At 35.1% G+C, this 23,569-nt stretch overlaps 1 protein-coding gene across 5 annotated transcripts in view; it reads right to left on the minus strand.

Moving 5' to 3' along the window:
• RASAL2 (RAS protein activator like 2) overlaps nt 1–23,569 on the minus strand; it is a 297,751-nt gene that overhangs the window by 65,614 nt on the left and 208,568 nt on the right. For all 5 annotated transcript variants that reach the window (XM_031688793.2, XM_031688792.2, XM_072946046.1 and 2 more), the window contains one exon: nt 12,880–12,986. In XM_031688793.2, coding sequence (XP_031544653.1) covers nt 12,880–12,986 — 107 coding nt within the window. The remainder of the gene's footprint in view (nt 1–12,879; nt 12,987–23,569) is intronic.

The following is a 23,569-nucleotide window of genomic DNA, read 5'->3' on the forward strand; positions in this document are numbered from 1 at the left end:
TCCTGCTGTTAATCAGGAAGCATTGTGAGGCTGGAGATGAGCCCCTGGAAGCGTCACTAAGTGTGCTCTCCGAGGCACTCATCCCTCTTCTGCCCTGACTCCTCTTTCAGTTTCATTAATAGTGAAGCTTAATGGGCATTTCAGTCTTTTTAAGCTTTAACCACATTAAGAAAGTCAGAAATTGAAGTTTCTACGCCACATAAGGGTAATAATAGTGTATTTTAAACAGTGAGAGAACATAAAAGCCTTAAAACTGAAGGTGGATTTGCAGCACATGGACAGACTTGGAGAGCATTATGCTAAGTGAAATGTGTCAGACAGAGAAAGCTAAATAATGTATGATATCACCTATATGTGGATGATATGATGTACATATACATGGAATCTAAAAATACACCAATCTAGTGAACGTAAGAAAAAAGAAGTAGACTCACAGATACAGAGAACAAACTAATCGTTACCAGTGAGGAGCAGGGAGGGACAGTAAAGGGGTGAAGAAGTGGGAAGTCAACACTGTTGGGTGTAAGACAGGCTCAAGGATGTATCGTGCAACATGGGAATATAGTCACTATTTTGTAATAACTATAAATGGAAAGTAACCATTGAAAGTTGTATAAAAATTAAAAATTAAAAAAACCCTGACAGCAGTATCTGTTGCTGTAACCACACAAACTTATTTTACTTACTTATTTTATCTACTTTGATGCCAAAAAAACTTATTTTTGACATGAGCCACATATATAATAAATTTAGAACATTAACATTCCAAAATTTTTAGCTGGTGCCTTCTTAAAAATAGACAATATAATATAAAATACACGATAGTTTAGTATAAACTATGTGAGCACATTTTCCTGAAAGAAGAGAACCATGGTAAATAGTTGGGGAGCATGTGATAATAATCCTAAAAGAAAGGAGACAAAAATGGAATCTTTAAAGTCTGTTCTATTTGTCTTGACATATATTTCACTCTCCCGCAAACCCTGGGTCTTCTGTCACTTAACTTGCCTCTGCATAGAAAAATAGAAATAAAAAGTTAAGCAAAAAATAGCTTTGCTCAACAATCAGGATAATCCAGGTCCTTCTTTCCATAAATAATAAAGTTGTTTTGCTGACATGATCTGAATAAATCTGAACTCCCAGTACAGCAAAAAAAAAAAAATCCTTCTAATATGAAGATCTCAGAACTAGAAAAAGCTACAAGAGTATGCCATGAAAATGGAAATGAAAAGAAAGCTGGAGCAGCAATACTTAGACAAAATAGAAATTAAAAGAAAGATTGTAACAAGAACAAAGAAGGACATTACATGATGATAAAGGAATCAATCTAACAATATGGTGTAACAATTGTGAACACATGTGTACCTAACACAGGAGCAGCTAAATATATAAAGCAAATATTAACATAAGAGGAGAAATTGACAGTAAGGCCAAAATGCACTAATAGCAGGGGACTTTAGTATCCCACTTACACCAATGGACAAATTATCCAGACAGAAAATCAGTAAGGAAACACTGGCCTTGAATGATACATTAGACGAGATGGATTAATAGATATATTTCACAACATTTCCTCAATGCACATTCTTTTCAGGTACACATGGGCATTCTTGACCATGGAACAAGTCTAAATCATATCAAGCATCTTTCTGAGCATTAACAGTATAAAACTAGAAATCAACCACTAGAAAAAAACTCCCAAAACAACATGCTAGTAAATAACCAATGGGTCACTGGAGAAATCATAGGAGATTTAAAACTACCTGGAGAAAAATGATAAATGAACACAATGATCCAAAATCTAATGGACGCAGCAAAAGTTGTTCTAAGAGGGAAGTTTATAGTGATACAAGCCTCCCTCAGGTAACAAAAAAAAAAATCTCAAATAAACAGCTTAACCTTACACTGAAAGGAACTAAAAGGTGAACAAGCAAAATCCAAAGTTAGTAGAAGGAAGGAAATAATAAAAATCAGAGCAGAAATAAGTGAAATAGACTAAAAAGACATTAAAAAAAAAAGACCAGTGAAACTACAAGCTGGCTCTTTGAAAAGACAAGACAAATTGATAGACTTTTAATCAGACTCATCAAGAAAAAAAGAGAGAGGGCTCAAATTAATAAAATCAGAAGTGAAAAAGGAGAAGTTACAACTGACAGCATAAAAATACAAAGGATCATAAGAGACTACTGCGAATGACTGTGTGCCAATAAAATGGATGACCTAGATGAAAAGGGTCAATTTCTAGAAATGTACAATCTTTCAAGACTGAACCAGGAAGAAATAGAAAATACAAACAGACCTACTACCAGTAACAAAATTGAATCAGTAATTAAAAAACAAACAAACAAACCAAAACTCTCAACAAACAAAATTCCAGGATTTGATGGCTTCACAGGTGAATTCTATCAAACATTTAGAGAAGAGTTAACACCTATCCTTCTGAAATTATTTAAAAGAACTGAAGAGGAAGGAACACTTCCAAACCCATTCCATGAGGCCAGCATCACCCTGATACCAAAACAAAACAGATATTACACAAAAAGAGACAATTATAGGCCAATATCCCTGATGAACACAGATGCAAAAATCATCAACAAAATATTAGCAAATGGAATCCAACCATATATTAAAAAAGTATACACCATGATCAAGTGGGATTTGTCCCAGGGATGCAAGAATTTTTCAATATCTGCAAATCAATCAATGTGATAGACCACATTAACAAACTAAAGATGAAAAAACTTTTGACAAAATTCTACACCCATTTATGATAAAAATTCTCCAGAAAGTGGGCATAGACGGAACATACTTCAAAATAATAAAGGCCATATATGACAAGCCCACAGTTAATACCATTATCAATGGTGAAAAGCTGAAATCATTTCCTCTAAGATCAGGAACAAGACAAGGGTGCCGACTCTTGCCACTTTTATTCAACATAGTATTGGAAGTCCTAGCCACAGCAATCAGACAAGAAAAAGAAATAAAAGAAATCCAAAATGGAAAGGAAGAAGTAAAACTGTCACTTGTTTGCAGATGACATGATATGATACATAGAAAATCCTAAAGATGTCACCAGAAAACTATTAGAGCTCATCAAAGGAATTCAGTAAAGCTGCAGGATACAAAATTAATACACAGAAATCCGTTGCATTTACATACACTAACAACAAACTATCAGAAAGAAAAATGAAGGAAATAATCCCATTTATAATCACATCAAAAATAAAATACCTAAGAATAAACCTATCTAAGAAGGTAAAAAGATCTGTACTTGGAAAACTGTAAGACACTCATGAAAGAAATTGAAGACAACACAAACAGACGGAAAGATATACTGTGTTCTTGGATTGGAAGAAACAATATAGTTAAATTAGCCATAATACCCAAGGTCATCTACAGATTCAGTGTGATCCCTATCAAAATACTAATGGTATTTTTCACAGAATTAGAACAAATAATTTAAAAATTAGTATGGAAACATAAAGGACTCCAAATAGTCAGAACAATCTTGAGAAAGAAGAACAAAGCTAGAGGAAACACACTCCCTGATTTCAAACAATACTACAAAGCTACAGTAATCCCAGCACGGAACTGGGCCAAAAACAGACACATAGACCAATGGAATAGAATAGAAAGAACCATGCACTTATGGTCAGAAATAAACCCATGCACTTATGGCCAATTAATCTATAACAAAGGAGAACGCACAGTTTTTTCAATAAGTGGTGCTAGGAAAACCAGACATCTACATGTAAAAGAATGAAATTAGAGCATTCTCTAATACCATACACAAAAATAAACTCAAGATAGATTGAAGACCTAAATGTAAGACTGTATGCTACAAAAACTCCTAGAGGAAAACACAGGCAGAATACTCTTTGAAAAAATCAGCGATATTTTTTTGGATCCATCTCCTAAAGTAAAGCAAATAAAAGCAAAAATAAACAAATGGGACCTAATTAAAACTAAAAGCTTTTGCATGGCAAAAGAAACCATTGACAAAACAAAGAGACAACATACTGAATGGGAGAAGATATTTGCAAATGATATGACCGATAAGGGATTAATATTCAGCATATACAAACAGCTCATACAACTCAACATCAAAAAAACAAATAATCCAATTTAAAAATGGGCAGAAGAACTGAATAGACATTTTTCCAAAGAAGAGATGCAGATGGCCAAGAGGCACAGGGAAAGATGCTAAACATCACTAATTATCAGGGAAATGCAAATCACAACCACAATGAGATATCACCTCACACCTGTCAGAATGGCGATCATCAAAAAGAACACGAACAACAAATGTTGGTGAGGATGTGGAGAAAAGGAAACCCTCCTGCACTGCTGGTGGAAATGTAAATTGGTGCAGCCACTGCAGAAAACAGTATGGAGGTTTCTCAAAAAACCAATAATATAACTACCATATTTATTACTCAGCAATTTCACTCCTGGGTATACATCTGAAAAAAACAAAAACACCAATTCAAAAATACACATGATTCCCAATGTTCAAAGCAGCATTATTTACAATTGCCAGGATATGGAAGCAACCTAAGTGTCTATCAACAGATGAATGGATAAAGAAGATGCGGTGTGTATATACACATACAATGGAATACTACTCATTCATTAAAAAAATTTTTTTTGCCATTTTCAGCAACATGGATGGACTTGGAGGGCATTATGCTAAGTAAAATAATTCAGAGGAAGACAAAATACTGTATAATATCACCCATATGTGGAATCTGAAAAACACAACAAACTACTGGATATAACAAAAAAGCAGCAGGCTCACAGATATAGAGAACAAAGTAGTAGTTACCAGTGGTGGGGAAGGGGCAATACAGGGGTGGGGGAGTGGGAGGTACAAACTGTTGGGTATAGCATAAGCTCAAGGATGTACTGTACAACGATATAGCTAGTATTTTGCAATAACTGTAAATGGAAAGTAACCTTTAAAAATTGTATAAAAATTCTTAAAAAACACTAAATTGAAAAGATATGTGCACACCAATGTTCACAGCGGCAGCACTGTTTTTAACAGCCAAGACACGGAAATAACCTCAGTATATCTATTGACAGATGAATGGATGAAGACGTGGTATGTGTATGTATGTATGTTTGTGTGTAACACACACACACAAGAATATAACTTAGCCATTAAAAAAATGAAATCTTGCCATTTGTGGCAATATGGATGGATCTAGAGGGTATTATGCTAAGTGAAATTAAGTCAGACAGAGAATGACAAATACACTATGATCTCACTTATATAGGGAACCTAAAAAGAAAACAAAACAAAATGAAGAGAGACTCACAGATACAGAAAATAAAGAAGTGGATGCCAGAGGGAACAAAATAGGTGAAGGGGATTAAGAGGTACAAACCTCCAGTTATAAAATAAATAAGTCATGGGGATGTAATATACAGCATAAGGAATATGGTGAATAATACTGTAATAACTTTGTATGGGGACAGATGGTTACCAGAGTTACGGGGATCATTTCATTATGTATGTAAATGTCAAAACACTACGGCAGTACACCTGAAAAGAACATAACATTGTACCTCAACTAGACTTCAATAAAAAATAAATAATAAACTGAAATTTATAGACGTTTAATGTAAAACAAAGCATTTAAAGATCCAGTGAAATGGTACTGGCATTGGTTATAAAACTAAACAGTCTGATGGTAGGAGGGCACCTCAGGGGTATTAACGGTTTACCAGCAAAGCTTGTACCTTGCTGTGCATAGGTATAGCTGAGAAGTACAAAAATACTTTTCTGTTACAGCTAGCCCTAGCCAAATCGAGAAGCTGGCAAGGTTTCCTTTATATATCTCTAGCTTCATAACTTTGAAAGGAGAAAGCATCTGATATCAATTACACTTAGTGGCCAATTTTATGCTCCCCTAAGTGGACACTAGCCCTTCAAAACGTTTATCTCTAAGTGTGAGATGAAAGGTGTTATGCCTCGACTCCCCCATTAAAGCAGAAGAAAAATTTCTTGACTTGGAGGAGATGGCCATATAGTACACCACCTATAAGAATGAACTATAATTGGGTTCATCCTGTCCTCTCTCTCAAACAGCCCTCTTCTCCCGGGCGGGATAAGTTGGAATCTCCACCAGTGAGCACTGCTGCAAACCTATTTCTTAGGAATAACCGTAGACTGAGGAGGGTTTCCATCATGCTCTGATTCTTTCAAGTTTAGGGTCTTGGCAATATTCCCTGCTGTGTCTGCTCCCTTTTCCTCCAGATGTCTGCTTTCTATCCCCCTCAAGGAGTCATATCTAACCTTATTCCTTTTTTCTCTTCTCCAAATTTTATATTTTCTGGGGCATTTCTTATTAAAAGACTTTAAAATTATACCCATTCTGACTACAAAATGATTTAAAGGTAGAATTAATATTTAATATCCTCAGAATATAATTTTTCTTTTCTGACATTCCTATGTTTATTATATCATTTTACCTCTGGTAGTAATATTTTGATAGACACATAGTATGAATACATTCATATATTACATATTCATACATATATGAATATAAATGTACTCTTTATTAAAATAAGTATCACTGCAGGGTGATCCTATTATGGATTTTAACTCCATGCAGATGATCAGGAGAGAGAAGGGAGAAAGATGAATAAAGAATCTTTAAGCAGCAGAGGAAACTTTGTGTCCTGGAATACAACAGCAACAAGAATATAGAGACTGAAATGGTATTGTAACTTGGGTGCTATGAATTCAAATGGATTATTTCACCGCTAAGACTGAGATTCTTAGGCCGGTCAGTTGTCACTGTGCCACAATAAAGTCGGTATCTTGTAAAATTAGACTGGTCATTTGAACTGACTGTGGTGAACACTTAGAAGGGCAACTGATGCACCACACAGCAACCTGTCTGTGAGCGACTGCAGGCCACTGAGAAACCATTCCTTGCTAGGTTTTTTTTTTGTCAGCCTTGAAGGCACAAAAGGTGCTGATGTCCATAAGGAAAACATTGACCAAAATGGGTTCCGAATATTTTAACCAATTATTTAGACAAATAGTTCTCAACCCTGGTTGCATGTTAGAATCACTTGAAAAGGTTTTAAAAATGCAGAAGACTGGGTTCTAGTCCGGAGACTTTGATTTAACCGGTCTAGGTAGCCCAGGAAGTAGTGTTTGTTTTGTTGTTTTTTGGGTTTTTTTGAAGTTCCTTAGATGATTTTTATGGATAGCCAAGTTGAAAACCACTGGTTTGGACAATGAATGTTTTCTGGTCTTTGTCTTTCTTAAGTGGGTATGAAGCTTTCTGTCTCTTTGTTTAACGTGGAGAAAACAAAGATCTTTTTGAGGATTTTGTTCAAAACAGAGACCAATACCAACTGAGCCTGATACCGCAATACTTCAGAATGGGTGTAACATTTCTTTTTTTTTTTTTTAACAGGAATTTAACTTAGTCTACATTTATTCTTCTAAAGCTTTACTTTCTTTTAAAAATAACGCAGAGATTTCATCTTTTGACAGTCTTTAGTATCTGGTATATAAGACTGGCAATGCTCAGGTGTCACTGTGACAAGAACACAAGGAGGGTTACACAGGAATAGTTCAGCTATGCTTTCTGGTTGTCTTGGCATATATTTTAGTGCCTGAATTCTTTCAGAGCCAAGCCCGAAGCTAATACAAATGAAGCAGCTGCGACTGCATTGTGTTACATTCATAAGGAAGGGCAACTCAGACCACTGTGTTATGGAAATGAGGACACGGAGCGGAGCACCTGGCCCGGAACACAAGCGGCTTTCTTTTAGCCAAAGCTAAATGGATAGCATCGTCTAAGGAGAAGTGATACAAAAATCATAAATATCCATAGTCACTTTATAAATAGAATATTAAAGAAAGAAGTCTGTTCCAAAAACTCAGGCAAGGTGAAACAAATACATACAATTACAAAATGTTAGCACATTCACTTTCTGAATTACATTTAAGCACTTGAATAACTTTTCGTTAGTTTACTCATTTCTTCCCGATCACTCTTGTAATACCATTTAAATGTAGTTTTAACAACATATAAAATATACAATGGCTATTTAATGGAAAACACAAATATGACAAAGGTGGAAAGTCTAGAAGGATGTTGAAGAAAAAAATGAAAAATAGGAACTTCAAAAGAGGCCAAAATGTTCAAACAGCTAAAATTGTTCTTGAAGAACCTAGTATTCAAAACCCAGATCTGCAAAAGCATCGTGCGCTTACACATATTTATGACATCTAGGGGACTCAAAGAAATATCCACGGAGATAAATCATTAAATAAAGAATCCCATCCAGTTTCACTTCCTATAAGTAGAAATCACATACACTATATACGTAAAACACCACAGCCCCGAATTTCAAATATAAATTAAGATCTATGTTGAAGAAAAAAATCTGTTTTGACAGGTATTCCTTGTTTACTCCAAATGATCTCTTAGTGATTACTCAGTGGTTCTGTGATCCATTTAACTAGAGGTATCTGTAATACCAAGAGAGCAGGTGTGAGTTATACTCACTTGATTCTGGCTCTTAGATAATTCATGTATATTTTATCCATTCAACAATTATTTGTTGAGTGTTTCCTATGTGCAAGGTACTTGTGCTGGCACTGGGGCAGCTACAAAGATAAGTAGGATAGATATTTCTATCTAATGAGGGACACAGACCTGCAAACAAACCACAATTGGAATTAAAATAAAGAAATATTGAATGTGAAGGAAGAACAGAAAACGTACCCTACAGATCTCTGCTTTTCTTATGGCTACGACTAGATAAAAATACAAATACACTAAAACATTGCTAAAAGCCAAGACCCTGCCTTAACCCATAGGTTCAATGGTCATATAAGTTCCCTCTTTTATTTCTTATGTTCTTATTTTTAAACTTATTGACTCTGCTGTCTAATACCTGCATAAAGACGGCTTAGACTAAGTAAGGAAAATACATGAATATAATGCTTACTCGCTATCCGTTTTAAGTTTTAAAAAATATAAATTTGGGTGAATGAGGAAGATATGTAACAGCTGAAAGGTTTTAGGCTTCCCTGCTTTGGACTCACTGCTACAGTTATTCCTTGGGTCCTTTCTGCCTTATCTAGCAGCAGTCAGCAGGATTTAAGCAGCTCTTACCCACTGGCTTCTAGGGATCTCCTAAGGTGAACCAGTCCTCTACAATTACCAGCAGTGTTAGCTGATAGCCAGCGGTGGGTGCTGGACTGGCCATCTACGGAATGACAGTCAGTGAAAGCAAGAAGAGTCATTTGGGATAGAGTCAAGTAATTTAGCAGTACTTCACAGTATTTATATATAACTTGGTTTAGCTATTGAGCCAAGACAAGTATTTCAGTTAAACCAATTTCTAATGCTTTAGTGGCTAGCAAAATTTAGTTAAGCTTGACAACAAACCCACTCACAGTTTTGCCCCAACCTACCTCTCAACCCACTCTCTTGCCATTTTTGCCTGCACCCTTTTCAATTCCTGCCTCACTGAACCCTTTCTATGTTCCCTAGAAGCATGAGTCACCTTATAAAGTATGTCTTCCCAAAATGCAACTCCCTCAGCCTGGAATACTCTCCTTTCTCTGTCAACTACTTTCATTCAGCCTTTGAAACTCAGCTGAAATACTGGCTCCTTGATAAAGCCTTGGCTTACACAGTGCATTGTTAAAAACCTGTGTCACCATGATCATCTACCTCCTTAGGAATCTGGTCATTTTTCTGTCTCCTGCTATTAGACTATATAAGTTCTCTGGGATGGAAATTCTGTTGTATTCATTTCTGTTTCCTCAGTACCAAGTAGAGTGCCAAGAAAGTATCAATACTTTCATCAATATCAACTGGTGTATCACCAATACTTTGCCCAAAGTATGCATTCAATAAGTGTGTCACTGTCAATGATTTCCATCAGAGCTTGTTAAAATCTATTTCATCAGCCCTCAGTAAGCCTGAACCTAGAGCTAGGAAGAATAGGGCCCTTTTGGAGAGTCCACGATTAGCTATCTTTTGAGTCTTCCTGATGGGTAAGCTGTTTACCATAGTAAAGGCAGTTGAATTCTAGAACCACAAGTGCTTCTGCCTAAATCTCATTTCTGCCCCTTTATAACATTAATTTGGAAATGATCTTTGAGATACTATGTAAGTAACTGATAGTTAAATATCTCAAAGTTTCGTTCTTTTTTTGTACTGCTTTCCCATGTTCAGAAAGTCCTTTGTGACGTTTATTACAAAAATATTCTGTGTTGATCTAAAAACTAGACATACTTCTTCCTGCATTACATTTAAGTGATGTAAGTCACATTAGGTATTGGTATTATATGGAAATCTAAAAAATACAATGTGCTTCCATAGACATCCCAAGTACTTCAGTGCCTCATTTAGCCAGCATATTTGCTTCTCTTAAAAGAATATAAATTATTTATCCAGCATTATCAAGGAGTGAGGTATTTCACAAACAAGATTTTTCTGGATAACAAGTGTATAAAGCCTCACATATTTTTAAGATTTTTAAATATTCTCAACGGATCTGTATCACACAACATTACACAGTTCCACTTTGTAAAAAGTCCAATACAAACAATATAATTTCACTTTTCCTTGATGATTCAGGATTATTATTATCAATGTCAATTAGCACACTATGTATCACTCATCCTGTAATACAATGGTACCGTACCCTTAAGGACTATTGGTAAGTATAAGACTATCTGCCTTTCCCCTAAGTGGATCCAGGTTGTTTTTCTGACTCTTTGTTTTTCCTTTTCTCTGCCTCTTGCCTCTACTCACTGCCATTTTTTTTTAATTGCCATCAGTGTGTTCTGACGGTTTTTCTTCCAAACAATTGTCTAGGTGAAGGCTTATGAATGGCTAAATTCTCCTAGAGAGCTAAGTGCATGGGTTTTGTGACTGTAATTTGCTAGTCAGAGGCCCCTTCGTTCCCTCAATATTTCTAAATCCACATGGTGGCTGAGATTGTCAAAAGAATAACAAATGAATAAATAGTCTGTAAGAAGTGCTAGTCTTATGTACATGCATCATTGGTTTATTACTTTTACTCACATAATTAGTCTTATTATTAAGGTAAACCTTAAATTAGCTATCAATTTATTGTTTAAATATAAATGAAAATTGAAAATTGATATTGCTAAGTAATTCAAGTTTTAAATATCCAGCCATGAACTTCAGATTCAATATAGGAAGTACTTCAATGTTACTACATTGCAGAGGTATATTCTATGTCAGCTAGTGATGTTAAAAAACAAAACAAAACCCAACGACTTAAGAATTCACCATTCTATCTTAGAATGATGGTAGAAAACTTCAAATTCTAAATCAAACCTTTTCACCAAACTCTGTATATAGATAGTTAGCTTCACGATATTTGACTTGTTTCATGAGGAAAACAAGAAGGGGAAGGGAGAGAAAAAAATGCTTTTTTCATTCATTAAAATAAATTTTAAATAGTTATGTCTAGAGAACAAAGAAATTTAGTAAAAGGCATAAAGTTTCATATTTTAAAATTCCTGCCACAATTTGGTTAGACTATTAATCCAGCACTTGTTTGTGATTTTTAAAATGAGAAAATTTGTAAAAATTTCAAAGGTGTCACAGTAAAAGATATCTACAAACTCTACAAGGCACTGAGATAAAAAGGGGAGATCTTGGTTCTCAGGATTAATGCAAAATAAAACATTCACTTTGATTAACTTACAAGTGAATGCCAGCTTATACATCTCAAAATACCACTTCTACTTAAAAGGTCATCCTAACCTAAAAAAAATAGTATTGGAATAAATAAATAAAGAATATAACATAGTAACTTGGCTGAAATAAAAGAAAAAAACACTTTCTCTCCCCCTATGGAAAAGGCTATTTCTACTTTATACTGATTTCTACTATATCTACAATAATGATCAACTTCACGGATGTAATTCTTTTCAAGTTTAAAAACAATGAATTTTAGGGCGGGGGAGGGTACAGCTCAGTGGTAGATTACATGCTTAGCATGCATGAGGTTCTCGGTTCAACCCTCAGTACCTCCATAAATAATAAATTTTTAAAAACAATTTTAATAAAAAATATGATTAGAAAGTAACTATACTTCTTAATCAATAAACAAAGAAAATGGATGAATTAAAATCTGGGTTATTCCAACTCATGTCAAAAAGGTCCAAACTGGGGCTGCAACTGGTGGTCAGCTGACCTAATCACTTCCAGCCTTTCCATCTTAGCATTCTTTTATATTTAATACTGCTTCTCAGTACTGCCTAGTCAGTTTAAGGGGTATTTCTAACTGGGATATTTCTTCAAGGGTATTTCTTAAGCACTTTTATGGTCATCTAAAAGATGGCTTAGGCAAAGCACAAGCCAGGTTTCAGGCTTAGATCTCCTAACTGTCTAATTCTCTGCTAATTTGCTGTGCAATTTTATGAGTCTCATCCTTCTCTGCTTAAGCTTCACTACTAAAAAAAGTTACACCCCACCTTTTAAGAAAAAAAAAATACTATCAGCATCTTTATAAAACTGTGATAGGTTTTACTAGTAACATGATAAAAGGACATCTTACAAAGATTTGCACTCTATAGTTTAGAGAGATTTGAATTTAATGTGTTTAGATACATATTTTGGAAATACTCCATATGTAAAAATAATATTCCCTAAAACCTAAAAAAACCTTATTATTGAAAACAGTGGACATTAACCACAGTTAATCTATGTAAGTTGATAACTCTTTCCTTTAACCTCAGTATTGCAAAGAAATTCTTGAGAAGAAAAATGTTTTGATTTCTTAGCAACTGCATCTAACTCTAAGAAGAAAGGAGAAAAGTAAAATAATCATTTAGAGAAGAGAAACACTTACTGGTACTTTGAAGGGTGAGGTATTTGCAGTGTCCATAGAATTGGGTTTCTCTGATGTACTGGTCCCTGAGATACTCCGTCTGCGGGGGGACCTTTCTGCTGGCACCTCTGGTAAAGAAGAAAGAAACATAATTAAAAACTCAAATTTAGGATCTTTCACTAACCTGTAAAATTATTTTTTTCCCACACAAAAAATCCTTTTGCTTTAAAGATGCATTACATTCTATATTCATATAATCTGTCTCTTTATTTCTAAAGAGATACTATCAAGGTACTGGGGAGACTTGGTCACCGTTAGGAATCTCCTTTAGCTTAAATCTTTATCTATGCACATAAAAAAGTAATTTCCTCTGAGTTATGTTTAATATCCCTAGGCTCTTAATATTTGTATCTCACAGTGTATGAATCTACTTCTCTATGTCAGCAATAAGGAGTTAATAGAATCCAATGAAATTTTTTTATACTCTTGTGAACAAAATAGAGTCTAGTGTTGCACATGACTTGATGGTGTCTGCACAAAGGTCAAAGTTCAGTTCTGTGCAGATAAGATGATTCACCAGCCTGCAACCAAAGGTCTATGAGAAAACTAAAAGCTGCTGCTAGGATAAAATAACATATATGCCTATGCAGATATAAAAATAGATCAGCTTCTCCTTGCTCTGGCAATATGACCTCACTAAGATCTCACTCTGGAATCCTAAATCTGTTCAAACTGACCTAACAAGCTTCAGATTTCTCAGATGATGTGGTATTCTCCAATTTAATCACTACATATTATATTAAGGTTACATTTAAAATTTTTTTCATAGAGTGATACATATATATATATGCATATATATGCACATCCACACACACACACAGATGATAGATATATACATATTATACCTTTATCACAACTGCTTCCCATCTCCACTTCAACTGACAGACATATAGGAATCCAGCTTCTCAGATAACATTAGACAATCTCAACATGGACAAGGAAAAAAAAATACATCCTAAAAAAAGTATTCTGTGTTATCTTCCAGATCTTAAAAAATAAGGAGTAAATCGTGACTCCGGAGACTGACATTTTGATTCCTGCTGTTCTCCCTTTAAAAGACAGATGCAGTTTAAACTTCCATTTCTGGCCTCCTGGCCCCTGGGATCCGTGCTACTTCCACTTAAGAGCAAGCGTTTTTTCTCTCGCTCCCTCCCTGTGTCTTGCTCTCCCCCTCCCTCTCTACAGCTTGCAGAGAGAGCAAGCGAGAAAGAAACACACAGGACTGCAGCTATTCAATCAATCGTTCCGACTGCACATCCTCATTAGTTACTTTCAGGCTATTAGCAGACGCCCAACCGCTGCCTCCCCTCAGTTACAGCAAATTTCACTGTATTACACTAAAGCTGCAGCAAGAAAAAAACATTTACTGAAATTTATATTGAGCTAGTGCCAAAAGGACACCATTTTACACAGACCCAGTAATGCACAGAAATCAATCCCTCCCAGGAAAATCCAGCTGGAAGTGCTTACCCTATTACTATCTTTGCATGCTGGACACTAATTTTCTTCCCATGACTAAACATTTCTTCACTGTGACATCCTGACCGGTAAGACATAAGCCAAATGACAATATGCCTAATGACTGAGAGGTTGAAAACAGCGTCTTATACGCCTGCAGTACAGGAAAGTTCCATGCTATCACTGTGTTTTAAAATTAAGATCAATAACTGTAAGTCTCTCAACTTCTCTCTAACCATCACCATCAGTGGTTAAACGAGCCTTAATGCACAAAGCCACTTTCAGAATCAGGCACACATGAATTCTAATGCATATTTCTAAAAAAAAAAAAAAAGAGGCAGTATAATTAGCTAAAAATCATGGAAATGGCACAAAGCACTGAATTTAAACACATCAGTTTTGTCAAAGCACACTGAACAACAAGACCTTCAGACTTCAGGAATATGACTTTAAAGGGCGATTATTCAAGTCAGGCAACTCCATGGGGGGTAGGCAGGTGGGGACAGAGGCTGGTGAAAGGAGAGGAAAATCTCATCTTTCCTCTCATAATTACTGATCACTAGAAGATACATGAGATTGAGTATTACAATATAATATATTTGAATCTCTGAATAAGTGATGGAGAAACCAAATTGGGAGGAAAAATAAGTTCCATTAGCAAGGATAAAATGATCTAGTAAACAGTTTTTCTTAATTGGCAATGTTCTGGCTAAGGGGAAAAAAAAGAAACTTATTTCCTCACTGTCTTCTAAACATCTAATTTTAGTTTTTAGGCATATGAATTCATTAAGTAAATATATTTCAATGCTTTTAGCTATTTAAAAATATTTTGGCTAAAATGAGCAACCACATTTCAAACTCTAACAAATATGTTCTTTGTTGTACTTCTAAAGAAAAAAATTCTTTAGATCCTCTTTCTTTACCATGAAAACAAAATCATAACTCTGATGTAGCTTAAAAAATGTCATTGGGTTCAAAAAGAGGACATTAAGTTATTCTTGAAGGTTGAACAATTGCCATTAAAGAGGGAAAAGTAAGGAAACAAGGTATGCTAAATCAACCAGTGGGGTAAGGGAAGGAAGTCTACACTTCTTGACTTTCTCAGACCCCCACAACAATGCAACTTATCTGCTAATGCAGAAAAGGCCTTTGAACGTTAAGCTTCTTTAGTTCTCAGAAGATTCATAACTATTTCAAAGCTGAGAAGAATATACACCCCAAGAACCAATGTCCACTTAGAAACAGGGGAGCAGCATCAGCAAGAGCAGAATTAACACCTTGCTACAACAGTCACAGGCTGACCTGCCTTTAAACTAGTCCAGCTACCTTTAACTTTCAATCTCCAAGCAGAAGGGAAAGCTGCTACTATGCTCTTACAGCTACATTTCTGCCGATTTGGAAGGAAAATCTGTATCAGTTCCAGTAGGCCAAAATTAGACAGCTCTCTGCCCTACCCCACTCATGCTACACACTACTGTATTATTTTCACCTGCTATAAAAATTAATATTCTTTCATAGTCACAATATTTAATTATAGTCATTTAAAAATATGCTAACTCTCTGAGACAAGAGGCATACAATACTGTTTCGGAAGACAGAGGATTGAAACTGTTTTGTTCACTTTCTCATCCTCTAAAAATACTAATTTTCATCTTCAGGTTGAAAGACAAAAAACAGTTATAAAAAATGCAGTTAAGTTTTAAATTTATCTCTTTATGTCCTTTTCCACTGGGTATGAACTAAGATGAGGTGATGACTTATAATAATGAGAGAACCTCCAATACTGCTCCACATAGGATCATGCACTGAACACAGAGAATATTTGGGTGCTTTTCTTAGCAGCTCTACCGACTATCTGTGTGATTATGGGTAAGCCATTTCAACCTTTCCTGCTCTGGTCTTTATTACTAAGCTGGGTAATTCAGACCAACCAGAGATGAAGACAAGATGAATGAATTTATATGCTTTAATACAAAATTAGCTTTTTGGAAGAATGGGGCTCTCTAAATCCAAAGTATATTATTATAATGTAATTTCCTGAACATATACATTTTCCTCTGTGTCAACGTGCTTTCTTTGAAACGAGTGGCAAAGAAATTGACAACTGGATGATTCCAGGGACAGAGGCACTTTTGGTGGAAGCTGTGCCTATTCAATGAACAGAACTCATGTGTTCATGCCCTATAGTTTACTTATAGGAAAGCCAACGTAAAAAAAGATAGTTCAGGGAATGAAAAAGAGTAGGACAGGGTAAGGGAGATAAAGAGGTACAGTAATTTTACTACAATAACTATAGGCAGATGCATAGAGAAGGCGAGTGAGAGCCAATACTTAAGTGAAGAGGTCAGCCTTGCAGATTTATCAGGGAGGAACACTGCAGGCAGAGGAGGCCAATACAAAGCCTCTGGGTTAAATGCAGCTGGGAGACCAGTGGGACTGGTGTCAGTAAGTGGGGACAAGCAACAGCAGAAGTCTAAGAGGAATTAGGGCATGCGTGCTCAAATCATGCAGGCCTTGGAGGCCTACACATTGGAGCTTTTTACTCTGAAAGAAAAACCAGCTGGTGAGATGTACTTCAGCAAAACACAGAAACCCCATAGAAATGCCACAGAGATACACTTACTGACACTTCCTTAATTATTTTCTTTTTAGGATTTTGAATAATGGATGTGACTGAAATAATTCTAGAATATTATTATGTTTGGAAAGACAGTAAGGGAAATATTTATCATATTAACTGAGGATTAGGTTCTAAAAGCCTCTGCAAATAACTTAGATGAGAAAGGTATCAGTTATGTAATGCCATTATGGACAAATATCTATAATCGTCAACTATATTTACTTTTTGTTTAGTCACATGTAACCAAATTTCATATACCACCACGTTATCTATGTGTATACTTAACATAAACAGCAGAGCTTATCGTGTCATGAATTCTGACATGTCTATCTCTCACTTTTACAATGAGTTACCATAGTTTGTTTCTTTTTAGTAGAGGAAATGATTAAAAAAACTTTTTTTAGGACAAAAAGGTGTACTACAAAATTATTTAAGCACCTCTTTTATGAATAATTTGTCTAGGACAGAAATATTTTTCTATTTTTATGATACTTGGAGCTACTATTGAATGTGTGTTATGTGCTAACCATTGGGTCTAGTTATCTATCTTAATTCTTGGGGCAGCCCCTGAGGTAGAACCAATTACTCTGTTAGATGAAAGTGGAGGCAAAATTTTAAAAAGAGAATAACCTTATCAATGTAACAGTAATTTCAGAAAATTCAAAGTGAACAATAAACAAAAAGAAGAAAGATGTTTATAAAGTTTTAATCTGGTGGACAAGGATGTAAGGAACCAAAATACCCTTCTCACAGCAAAATTCTCTAGTTATGACAGACCAGAAAAACATGACATGTTCATAGATGCAGTCAGTTTGGCACATACAGTATGTCTAAACACTTCACACCAGTAGCAACCCAAGCCAATTCCTAGTAACACTGTATAGAGAATTATAAAGCATGAACTAATGTGAATGCTCTGCCAGTTATAATTATTCACAGGCCCCTTTAATATTTTCGATACTATATTTAGGAAAATAAGTGTTCCTATATTAGTATTATTATTATTATCAAAAGGGAATTCTTAAATTCATTTCAATAACTCTTCTAAAAATCAGTAACATTTCAACAAAGCATAATAGAAAACTGAATACACACCAACTCTGTTCACCCATCCAAGTAACTGAAATTTCAGTGTGTACAGTGCTGCTGTGAATGAATTCACTTCACTGTCATCTATTTTCCCCTATATTGTGTAAATGATGACAACAATAAATAGGATATATGTCCATGGCTCAAGTTATTAATGAATGAGTTAGGCAAATAACTTATCTTCCCATGCTGTGAATTCTAAATGAGGAGAACTGTTCTTCCACAGGAGGCATAGAAGACATTTAAGGAACAGAATAGGAAGGAAAGACTAGTAGTATTAGGAAATGGGTTGTGTTCCTCTTCAGTAACGAGGGGCTTTAATAAAAAATGGCAAATGTGAAAGAAAAAAGGGTTTCACAAAACTTAGTACTTTTTGTTGGAGGATTCCTAAAGGTAATGGGAAACAAAGATGCAGGTAGAGAACAATTTTATAAAGGAAAAGTGACAACAGCAAAGAGAAGAAGATCACATCCTGCCTTTCTATAGCTGCTAACAGCACAGCACCTGGGTGTCGCACAGATGTCGTCCACCTGATCTGCAGTGGGGCGTTTTCTGTTGTGTCCCACTTTTACTGCTGCAAAGCCAGTGCACTGACAGTCACTGACAGTCAACTGCTCCAAAGTATAGCTCCCCAGAGCCACTTTAATTCATCTGATTTGTATCACTCAGACTGCACTACTTCACTCAAACAAGCAGGCCTTTCAAGTTTGCATGCCCGTGACACTTACTTCGATACGTACAAATTGGTGCTAAGTACAGAAATGTGGTGAATTCTCAGAAAGCAGAGCCATTTAGTCTCCCCCATCTTTTCTTTACTTCAACAAATTTATTCTCTAATATTATTATTATTATTTTAAAAATTCTTCTTGTTACTATAATAGGAAAACAGATTTCTCTCTGGTCAAGCAATCTGAACACCCACAAGTATTCCGTTTCTTCAACTTAGGGCTTCACGTGATGATACTGGATAAGATGACAGAGAACAGTTTTCATGCAAACAGTAGCTAGCCAGAAAGGCTGAAAAAACAGCTCAGGGATATTAACATGGTATCTTAAGTTTCAAATGCAAAGCGTATCTCTGGTTCTTAGTGATAACAACAGGGATCTTAACAGTAATAATAAAAACTTACAAAGGATAACTGTGACACCGAACTATCACTGATTATTCCTTATTCCATGCTAAGTGTTTACGCTAATCTTCTCTGTGATTCTCACCGTGATTCTCTGGAATTGGCATTATCGCCCCCATTTTACAGATGAGGAAACGGGGAGAAGTCCTCTCAGCACTCTGCCCCTGCCTGCACGCTGGTAACGGGCAGAAGCAGGATCAGAACCCACGCGGTCTGGATCTAGAGCCTGTACCTCTAGTCACCATGCGTGCTATCTGTTCTCTGTGTGTTTTGCATAATGGGCTGTCTCGGAGAAAAAATAAGATAAACAATCATGGAAACTCCAATTGTCTTACTTCTTCCTAAAAGTAACTCAAAGAACTTTAAAATTATGCACACAATTCTTCACATATTTAAAGAATTAAATCATACTCTTCGGGGATAATTTACTGCAAACAAAATCCCATCAAAGAAAACTCTCAATCCTGGAATGCTGATGCTAATAAGGATACCCCAGTCAAGGAACAAAGAGGGGTGAGGCAATGGGGTAAAGACGGAGAAAGGTTCCTTTCATGTAATGGTGAAAGAATGTGAACAGAATAGGAGTCACACTATAAAGAATACCTACTACTGATTCCTTGAATAGAAAAATGACAAAAAACCTTTTCAAAAAAATAACCTGCCCTTAGGGGGTGGGATGAAAAGGTAGAGCACAGAGGACTTTCAGGGTAGCGAAAATACTCTGTACGATACTGTAAAAAATTACACATTTGTCCAAACCCACAGAATGTACAACATCAAGAATGAATCCGAATGTAAACTATGGACTTGTGGGGATCATGATGTATCAGTGTAGATTCATCAACTGTAAAAAATGTATCACTATGGTGGGGGATGATGACACGGGAGGCTGTGCATTAGTGGGGGCAAGGGTATATGTATGGGAAATCTCTGTAACTTCCTCTTAATTTTGCTGTGAATCTACAACTGCTCTTAAAAAGTGTTACAAGAACCTGCCTTTCTATCCTCATAAAGTAATCTTCAGTACCACTTAGGCCAAACACAGACAGAAAGCATTAAGATTTTAGGTTTTACAAAGAACAAACTCTAAATAACTAGAAAGCATTGTTCAGCATAAAATGACTGTTTTGAATATTTCAATCTAGTTATTTACAAGATTTTTTAAATCTCATAGCTTCATTTTGGTGAATAATATTTTGTCTTCAACTCTGGAAGACAATACATCTTCTAATTTACAGAGATGTTCTAAGAGCTTACTTTTTCTGTAACTGACTTAATATGTTCTCATTACTGGCATGTTTCATATATAATTCTGGGTATAATTGAATTACTCATACCATGATTTCAGTATTCATCTCTAAAATCTTTTTTTAAAAAATCTGATCCTTGATTATGCCCCAGGGTTTTTAAAACTAGTTTGGGTTTTACTCCAAAACAAACATTAATAAAAAGCATTGTAAGTATTGAAAACATACAAATATTTAAGCCTCTAATATGAAGATGAGAACTTAATCATTTACTGAGATACGCATGTGGCACTGTATAAAAAACAAAAACCGTTTACACTGGACACCACTTACTAGTGAAAGTAACAGAAAAGGCAGGAGTCTGTGATGTTAATCTGTACTACTTCAGCTACTGGACACTGTTAAGTCTTCACAATGACTGTTGGCTTCTTTCTATTCTCTTTATTTACACTACCATGTATCCCTCTAGCCCAGGACTTTTTATTTTTCTCCTGTGAATTATGGCAGGGCCATCCTAACTGATCTCACTGATGCCTGGTTTCTCTCTGCTTAAAGCTATCCTGCTCACCATTACGAGATTAATCTCCGTAAAACATTACTTTCTTGATGTAATTATCTTCCCAGAGATCTCAAAGACAGACAATCAGGCATTGAACAAAAATCACCTAGCCCTTACCTTACACAGTCACTCTTTTCTGCCAACACTCTCCAACAAATTGCCTTAGTCAGATGATCTTTGATCTTAAAACAGGCCATCTTCATTCCCTTGCGCCTGTCTTTGCTAATGGTTTTCATGTATCTGCCAAATCTTAGGTTACCATCAATACCAATTTCAATTCATCTACTTCCATAAAATCAGGCCTTATTATTCACATTTCTTTGACTTCTAAGTAATACATTTGTATAAATTCATATGACTTGATTATATGCTCTCTAGTTTTGGGTACCAGATTATAGTCCTGCCCATTACACTGTTCTAAAACTCAGGTCTTGTGCTGCAAGATTTGAATAATGGGGATCCTGTCTAGATTTTCAAATAAAACAAATTTCAATAAATAGAATTCTCTCAATTTTAAGTATTTCTCCCACAATGCTTCCATAAACCATTTGCACCCATTCTTGCTTGTCTCACAGAGTACTGAAACAGAATAAAAGATAATTGGTAACAACTAAATTCTAACTAAACAACTAAGAAAAAGCTGAGCACAGTCTGGCCACTTTTTGTCTCCTTCAATAAACACGTGTGATCATACATTTTTTTTATATGTTAAGATGGTAAAACATCAGCAATTTCAGATGGTTTAATGTAATTCATAATAAAATCATTAATAAATTTTCTAGCTATTTCTAATTTACAAATGGCATTAAAGTATACCATCTAGTCAAGTGTAAGAATCACTCTCATTTTATGTATATTAACTTGAATCTTCCACCATAATTGAGATTTTGATAAAGAAGCTTCATGGGAGATCAAGTTTTTCCTTCTATGCACCATTCTATTTAAAAATTCACAAAATTTCAGGTTTTATTAAGAAGTACACTTAAACATAAAATAATCAGGTTTAAGTCTTGATGGTTTCTTATTCATTTCCATTTTCTTTAGATAACTGTTCAGCTTGATTTCCTTTAGTTTTTTATTTGCATATAAGGAAAATTTTTGAAAGAACTTCTCTTTTTTTTTCTTTTCTTTTCTTTTCTAAGGCTATCCCCTAGACAAAGGAGGTAAGACTTAAAAACCCTAAGGTAACCATGACCATCTGTGGGACTCAATATGGATTCAATTGCAAAGCTTAGGTTTTAGTATGGTTCTTAGCATTTTTAAAAAAAAATTTTAGATACCAGAATGTCCATTTATTCATTTGCAATGAAAATGACTTATCATTGATTGTAAATATTAACCCAAGTGTGATTCAGCGTTCATTCTTTTTCAGAAGTCAAGTTATATAAGAAATCAAATCATAATTGGTGGTAGACTTTAAACTACTGATTCAATTCCTCTGGTTATAGGTAGCAGGCCTACTTACTTTTTAAATTTCTACTATAGTCAATTGTAATAAATTATATCTTTCCTTAAAATGTCTGTTTTCTGTAAGTTTCAACTATATTAGCATAAAGTTGTTCATGATAGTCTAGGTCTCTGATTTTCTATAATTGTGTCCTTTCCCCCACTTTTAACATTATTTATGCTTTGTCTTTTGTCTTGATCAAATCTTGACAGTGTTATCTGTTTTCATTGGACTTCTTAAAAAACAGCTCTTAGATTTTGACTCTATTATGTTTAATCTCTGTCCTCCACTTCATTATCATCTGCTATTATCTTCATTCTTTCTTTCCCTATTTAGGTCTATTTTTTCTTTTTTCTAACCTATTGGGTTTAATGCTTCATTGATTCACTTAATTTTATCCTTTTCAATATAAAAGATTAGGGCTATAAGTTTCCGTTAGTAACTATTTTAGCAATATCTTACAAGTTTTGATATGTGCTATTTTCAGGATGTTCAGGTCTAAGTATTTTATAATTTTCATTATTATTTCTTCATTGAATAAAGAGTTATAATAAATAACCTTAAAAGTTTCCAAAAGTAAAGGTTTTTAAAAGTAAAATTTTTGGTACCAATTTCTGACTTAGTTCATCTATGATCAAGAGAATATGTTTGTATGCTATAAAGACTTGGATTTGTTGAGATCTGTTTATGTCCCAATCTATTATCTATTTTCATAAAGATTCCACACATACTTGAGAAGACTCCATAACTGCGGGGTGCGTGAATCTCTGATTCCTGTATGAGTTCCTCCCTTCTCCCTCTCAGAACGTCAGTTCTGTGCCCTTAATCCCACCCTCACTTTTAGACCTATACAGGATTTTATTCTCTTAGTTATCCTCCTCTCTCGTAAGTTCAACATTTTGCTCTCTCCTCTATCTAAAAATATGCACAAGTCTCCCCAATTTTAAAAAAGGTACCTTTTCCTTTCTATTATTAGTCACAGGTATCTCCAGGCAAGAGAGGTACCCGTGACTGTTTCACAGTCTGCTGTCTTTCTCAATCCTGTAATATCTGACTACTCCGCCCTCAACTCTAATGAATGAAATAGCATTGATATACCTT

Source organism: Vicugna pacos, chromosome 21 (assembly GCF_048564905.1).
Source record: "Vicugna pacos chromosome 21, VicPac4, whole genome shotgun sequence".
NCBI classification, from domain to species: domain Eukaryota; kingdom Metazoa; phylum Chordata; class Mammalia; order Artiodactyla; family Camelidae; genus Vicugna; species Vicugna pacos.